Raw genomic sequence first — 6,771 nt, forward strand, 5'->3', positions numbered from 1 at the left:
TTCTCTGCAGGATGTCTTTGGAGATATCCAACTGCATTCCCAGCTATGTCTTTCCGTTTAGGTAAGGTTGTAGGAGGCTCAAGTGTGGATCTACTAGAAAAGATTGGCCAAATTGACTCGAGAAGGGTTTCTCAATCACATTCTGCTTTGTCTTGATCATCAGCAATATTGTTTTCAGCAAACCAGAGTAAATTAAGCTCATTTTCTTGACTGGCTTCATTGATTTCAAAGTCATCAATGTCATCAGAAGCTTCATTTAATTTCATCAAGTCTGATAGTTTAATGAGTTGAGATTGGGCTTGGTGAACGTTGGAGCCTTCATTCAATTCCTCCGAGTCTGTTAGCCCAATGAGTTGAGGGTTCTGCTGATGGAAGTTGAAAGCTTCATTTGATTCTTCAGAGTCAGATATTTCAATGGGTTGAGACCGCTGATGTTGGATGTTGGTCTCACGCTCTGGTCGCTTTTGTTGGGCCCTCTTTGCAGCACTGACCACCATTATGGTCTTGAAAAAGAGGCTAAAGGTTGAATAGGAATGTGTGAGGCACTATTGTACAATATGTAAAGGATCCCACTATTCCTATCCCCCTATCCAATATACGGTGCCCCACTCGGGTCGACCCAGGGGGCGTCAAGAGATTTGTAGCCTCTTTTTCCCAAAAGAGGGCTGCGTCAAAGGGCGCTATTTTCATTTTTTTTTATTCTGATATTTCTTGTGAAGGTAAACTTTCCAATTTGAATATGTAGTTTACAATCTTATCTTTTTCAATTTTACTGTAAACTTTTCATCTTTGTCAAAATTGAATTGGACAGATGAACGATTCTAACAGAGTTGGCGTATTGGCATATTTGTTTATTCATTGGTGTAGTAAGTGGCACATATGAGATACACAATGAGACTAACAGAAAAAAAGATCAAAAGACACAAAAGATCACTACAGCTCTGTGATGTGATACCAATTTGCCCTAAAACAAGCTTAACATAGGTTTGGTTTTACCAGTAGCACTAGATTTGGGAAATAGATAAGTGGTAGGTAATGAATGAGTGGGAGGGTAGGAATTACATTGGATGATTGGTCAAAAGTCTTGTTTTGGTTGACTTAGATTGGTTTGTTGTACTGTTTTTGCATTATTAGCCTTTGAATACGGAAGCCCTGAGCAAGGGGGGTCCGCCAATCATCAAATCAAATTGTCAATTGTAAATTACAGTGGGGTGTTGGCCACTTTACATATACACATAACACAAAACTACACCCCTCATTTCAAAAATCAACTCAAACAATCATCACCACTCACTCTTCAAGACCTTCATCATCTCCCCGGATACACAGGACAGGCTTTGTTAAGCATCATGCTTAAAAAAGTAGAAGACTCATATTGGTGCATCGGATGGACACCATGGACGCGTAAGCCTCCCAATTTCTCCCCTAAATTACCCAAATTCCCTTCGAAAATTGACTTTTATCCCTCATTCTCTAACAGTAGCTTTGTTATACCTCGAAATAGCCATGCCTCTTCCAATCTTTCAAACTGGACCGTGCCCTGGGTGCAGTGCTCTTTTCAAATTTCGAATCAAAGATGTGTGCGATGAATGTACCGATCTGGAGAACATCAAGGAAGGATTGCAAATTCCACGAAAGGATTACTGTGAGGGTTGTGGTGATGGATACCAACATTTGAAGGACAACATCTGTGGTCCTTGTTGAGGATTATCTTCTAATTTATCGGCAGTTGCATCTCCGCTTTTGAATGTCAGACTCGGCTTGAATTCAAACAATCATCAAAGCCGACAAGCTAGCTCTTCTCGTTCTTCCCGCTCTCTGACAACACCCGATATATTAACCAAAATCGATGAACTTACTCCAAGTTCCTATAGTGAGGTGTCTCAAAGTCGAAAAATTGGTACAAAGATCCCAACTGCTGTCACCATTGGCCAGAAAAAACACAATCAACACAGCCTCATTAAAGCACCAACTAGCCTGACTTTACCAGATTCCCATCGGTCTCACTCATCAATTAGTCGTGGTCCAAGGGGCATCAATCATCCATCAAAGATACAATCAACAAACAATACTAAATCCACACCAATTGATTTTGTCCACCAGATTGATGGCAACCCAATGCCACACAATTTCACTGCTTTCACGATCTCAGTGGATCTCAGCAATCGATCATGGTATTCAAACTTTAAGAAGGGTGCATTTGAGTTCTTCCGTATGAAATCAGTCGATAAATTACCAAGCAAATTTCAATTAGATGATGGGTGTCCTGAGGTCCCAGAATTTGACAAGCGATGGGTATACTTAGGTCAGGTTCGAAATAAGAGGAGTGTTATTTTCTCTTTGGAACAGCATGTTGTTGAGCTGTTGGAGCGTCCACCACAACGGGGTGCTTTATTCTTTGTGATGTTTAATGCCAACGATTATCTTCATGTCAAGCAATCAGAAAATGCAGCTACCTACATATCCAACAAGAAGAAAAAGCGGCGGTATGGTGGTGACTCAGAGGCATACTTGCCTTCTGATGATCTTTCTGATTCTTTGGCTGGAGAAACAACAAATCATCTTACCATTTGCAAATCCAAACGATTACGATTACAATCTCCGTCAGGAAGCTGTGATGAATCACAGCTTCCTTCTCAAGGATCCGATGGTGGTGGTCTCCCAGATATTGATGATTATCTTGATGATAATTCCTCTTTCTCATCACATATTATAATTACAAAGCTGACTAAACTGCATATTATACAGGTCCAACTGTCACCCCGACACAATTGAAGACACCATTCAAGGAGACACAGAGTAAGTGAATGAAACTCCAATAGGTTATTGATTCAGGTATGGTTTTGATACTTTTGAATATATGTAAGACCAAACACTCTAAGTAGTTACCTCTGAATCAGTAAACTTACCCGAGAAACGCACTTGGGTGTCAGAAGTAGGAGGTAAGTCAAATTACATTCCCAGTAGTGTCTATCAGCTCAAGGCTGAATCAATTGCTTTACTTTAGTTTTGGATCCTACATTGAAACCAATACCACTTGCAATTTCAAAATCTTTGGAAACTGCAGGTTGCTGCCCTGATAACACTCGACCGTGGTATTTAGGAATTGCAAAAACGTTAACTATCCTGCAGGAGTCAGAGGAATCTGATACTGCCTCTGTGGCTGGGGAGTTCGAAATTGGATGGATTCGCCTTGAAGACTTTGTTAAATTTAATGAAACCGACCCCTCCTATGTGGGTGATGTGATGCTTGGGAGTGAATTATTCACAAACTTCCTCTTGAATCCTTACGGCGGCTCTACATATGGTTCTTCAATCGATTACAATCCAAGTGATCCAAACTATAGGCTTTGTTTGAGTGCGGAGGTACAGAGATTGATTGTGAGCTTTCAAAAGAAGGTGATTGATAACTTGGGAATTGCACCTGATATGCGAGAAATGTGTCTTTCACTCCAAGTAAGTCCTAATAGTATATTTTAATGACGTACTTCAACTAACTATTTACACCATTTGGTCAATTGCATACAGGTTGCTAAAACTCTCACCTTTACAACCGCTCATGAATGCAAGGAACATCCCAGGCTATTTTTATGTAGGGAACAAGGAGTCAGAGAATTGGAATCTTACATGACTCCAACAGACTTTACACTAAAGAAACCGTACAAAAATCTGCACCAAATCATGCATGCTCTGGCCCATTCTAGTCTAGATGATAATGATGGCAAAGCGATGGTAGTGGTGTTGGAATCTCAGGGAGGATTAATTACTGATTTTTCGATGCTGAATTTGACGTAAGTACAGGTTTATAGCTAATAAAAACTTGCAGTACAGCAGTATACTGATGCTAAGGTTGGATTTTTTGCTTCAAGTTGGCCGTTGGAGAGTGAAAACCAAGGTGAAGTACGGATTCAAAATTTCAGGGCTAGCCATCACTGTTCACCTCTATGTGGTCTCCTTGGCCTCCATAAATGTGATGTACCATACGGAGAGCAGGGAAGTATTGATGAGATTTAGCTGCTGTGGTTTGTTTTAATGCTAAACTTCTACAGAGTGTAGAAAATGAAAAGAAATTGAAAGTCATATTTGACACTTTTTCATATACATGCAGTTGAGAGAAGTGGAGTGATTCTTGCTACATAACAAATGATTTGAGAAGCAAAACAAATGAAGGTAACAAATGATATCGGATGAAAAGAAATTGAGATAAAAAAGAACTAGCTGCAGATCAGAGCAACTGCAAAACTGGTCAAGCCAGGCGCGCACATCTATGCCTTGGTCTTTGCCTCCCTGACATCAGACTGGCACCATGATCCAGTTTTAACAAGACTGAGTACATGTCATTCTCCCTTTTCGAGAAGGTTCTGCATTGCACAAATAAAGAAGCAGTCATTCTTTTTCCAGCTCAGTCTAATGATCAATGTACATGAAATAAAGAAGCATTCATTTTTTTTCTATCTCAGTCTAAAGATCCACATACAAAAAATCATTACTATGGCTTCCACTTCTTCCAATATATCACTACAATCCAAGATCTTACGCTCACAAGCTGAGGTGAAATTATATTGCTCCTCTGTGTCCTTCTTCACTGCTGCTTTTGCAAGGCTTGAGGTGATCTGAGAAGAACACCCTAGGCGAGTATAATGAATTTTCTTACCATCTGGTCTTGGGATCTCCACTTCCTTCGATTGCATCGTTTGATGAAAGGTACTCTTAACACTCCATGCAATTTGCAAAGCATATTTCCGGCCCGTTTTTAAGGCAATTTGCCATTTGGGAAACAAAAACCAGCCTCCCTCTAGTTCAAATGCCCCACTCTCAGTAACTATTTCCCAACTGATAGAATCTATGGGATACCAAAAACAATACACCTTACCCTTGTCATTATCTGTATGAGGCTTATTATGAAAGTTCCCAAAGGTAAACACAAAGTTACCACAAAAATTGGTTGGTGCTGGAGGATTGTCCTTACTGGTGGCAGACATTGGTGGTGCATCCAACTCCCTGAGTAGCGATTGTGACTGAAGAAATGCCGCATCGGCAAAGGTTTCGAATCGAGATCCGACATTCAATCCAAAGTTAGGAAGTTGACTTAAAAAGAGGCGATACAGTGATAGCAAGGATCCAATAACGGGCCGATAAGGTGAGAACATGATATCACTCGCATACCCAGCCCTTTGGCCAAAACAGTACATATTACCCTGGATAAGCGCTCCATTGGTAGTTGGCCGAGTCTTCTTGGCTTCAGGCAAAGAATGATGTAGTGATTCATCTTGCAAATCAGATGAAGTAAGAGGTGTAAGAGGTGATGAATCAAGGGCATTATTATCCATGCTCGATATATCTTCCAAACCAGTATTCTTATTAATGCTAATCTGTCTATCAATTAATGACCGTTCATCAGTTGAAGTTGTTGTTTTAATTGATGTTTTAGTTGCTTGACATAAAGTTGCTTCAGTATTGGTAGTAAGTGGTTGGGGTTGGGCTTTGGGTTTAGGTGTGGTTGGTAGGCGTTGAAAAAGCTGGCTTGCCATCATGATAAAATCTACATCCTTTTGATGTTCATCAAAAGTTTCCTTCTTCATCTCTTCCAAGTCATCAAATTGAAAGGTACATATTAATTTCTTTGTAAGCATATCAATGAATTGGCCATGTCCATATTTGTAAACAGTGTAGAGGTTGGAGATAATCTCCATGGTACGCTCGTAATCTTCCACCGGTAGGACTGGATCGTTAAATCGTAAATTTTCCTTATTCAAGCCACCTCCAAGCTTTTTGGCATTTGCCGGTGACTGATCCGACTGTCGTTCTTTATTAGCTGTATCACTACGAATAACATGTCTCCTGCAGAAGAGATAGTCATGCAGATAAGGCATGATACTCAGTCCATAGCCTTGCGGAAGAACATGAATGAAGTAATGCTTACACAATTCCCTGGCGCCTGCTTTTTGGTGTTGCCACGTACTCAAGACCGGCGCAGTTGGCATTATGATCACCTTCAGCCCTATTGGTGTTATCATCACCTTCAGCTAAGTTGCGCAACCTGTTTTGGGCCCATAAACTATGGATACATACATTAGCATAGATCCATAGTTACTCCTGTGTAGTTGGTGACACACTTATGTTAAAGCTCTGGTACCTTGTTTGCGGCCCATTGCTGGAACTGAATATCTACAAGCTTCATGCAGCCAATATTCGGTTTTGGCGTAGCCATCCTTGGCCAGGTAGGTATGCGGAAAATGGATGAAAGACTTGAGTGCTATAAATGGCATAGGAAGCTGGAATGTGATCCATTTATGCTCAATTAGTTTAGCTGGAAACGTTACAAATGTACCGAGATTGTAATAACTTACGTCTTCTGTGCTATGTCCCTTCTGGCAATCTCGATTGATCCCTTCCAGGAGGTCTGAAAGCCACTTTACCCCAGGAATTCCATCTGGTTGCACATATCCACTGACAAATCATCCTTAGGGTTAGAAAAGAGCATGTGTAGATATCCTGCATATACAACAACCAAACACTGACCTCGGTTCCTCAATTACGCTTGAATACCTAGGCCTCTTTCTATGTAACCAATTGATATCCTTTGTAGGATGATTGAGAGCAACAATTGCTTCATCTTTGGCAACACTGAACGTAGGAGATATGAGCTGAGAGACAGAAGTGGTAAAAAGGAAGCAATATCTAGGTACTTACGTATCCAAAGACAATATCCCCTTTGGATTGTTCTTCATACTTGATCACTATGTGGTGGTCAGTCAACACAAATGCCAT

The 6,771-nt window shown here is 40.6% G+C and overlaps 2 protein-coding genes across 2 annotated transcripts; one reads left to right on the plus strand and one right to left on the minus strand.

Annotated features, from left to right (window-relative positions):
• Nucleotides 1-1,349: 1,349 nt before the first annotated feature.
• On the plus strand, nucleotides 1,350-4,014 carry MELLADRAFT_107058 (uncharacterized protein; the record flags this gene model as incomplete). The annotated part of the gene is made up of 8 exons (XM_007410585.1): nucleotides 1,350-1,404; nucleotides 1,481-1,699; nucleotides 1,730-2,650; nucleotides 2,749-2,799; nucleotides 2,886-2,942; nucleotides 3,008-3,456; nucleotides 3,529-3,791; nucleotides 3,870-4,014. 8 exons carry the CDS (start codon nucleotides 1,350-1,352, stop codon nucleotides 4,012-4,014), a joined length of 2,160 nt encoding a protein of 719 aa, XP_007410647.1.
• A 543-nt stretch (nucleotides 4,015-4,557) lies between these two features.
• Nucleotides 4,558-6,771, minus strand: MELLADRAFT_87496 (uncharacterized protein; the record flags this gene model as incomplete). Its single annotated transcript, XM_007410676.1, has 9 exons — nucleotides 4,558-4,613; nucleotides 4,655-4,822; nucleotides 4,874-5,088; nucleotides 5,167-5,841; nucleotides 5,924-6,026; nucleotides 6,137-6,296; nucleotides 6,351-6,450; nucleotides 6,523-6,647; nucleotides 6,694-6,771. The coding sequence occupies 9 exons, from the start codon at nucleotides 6,769-6,771 to the stop codon at nucleotides 4,558-4,560; spliced, it is 1,680 nt and encodes a 559-aa protein (XP_007410738.1).

The sequence above is a fragment of the Melampsora larici-populina genome, assembly GCF_000204055.1.
Source record: "Melampsora larici-populina 98AG31 unplaced genomic scaffold MELLAscaffold_21, whole genome shotgun sequence".
NCBI classification, from domain to species: Eukaryota; Fungi; Basidiomycota; class Pucciniomycetes; order Pucciniales; family Melampsoraceae; genus Melampsora; species Melampsora laricis-populina.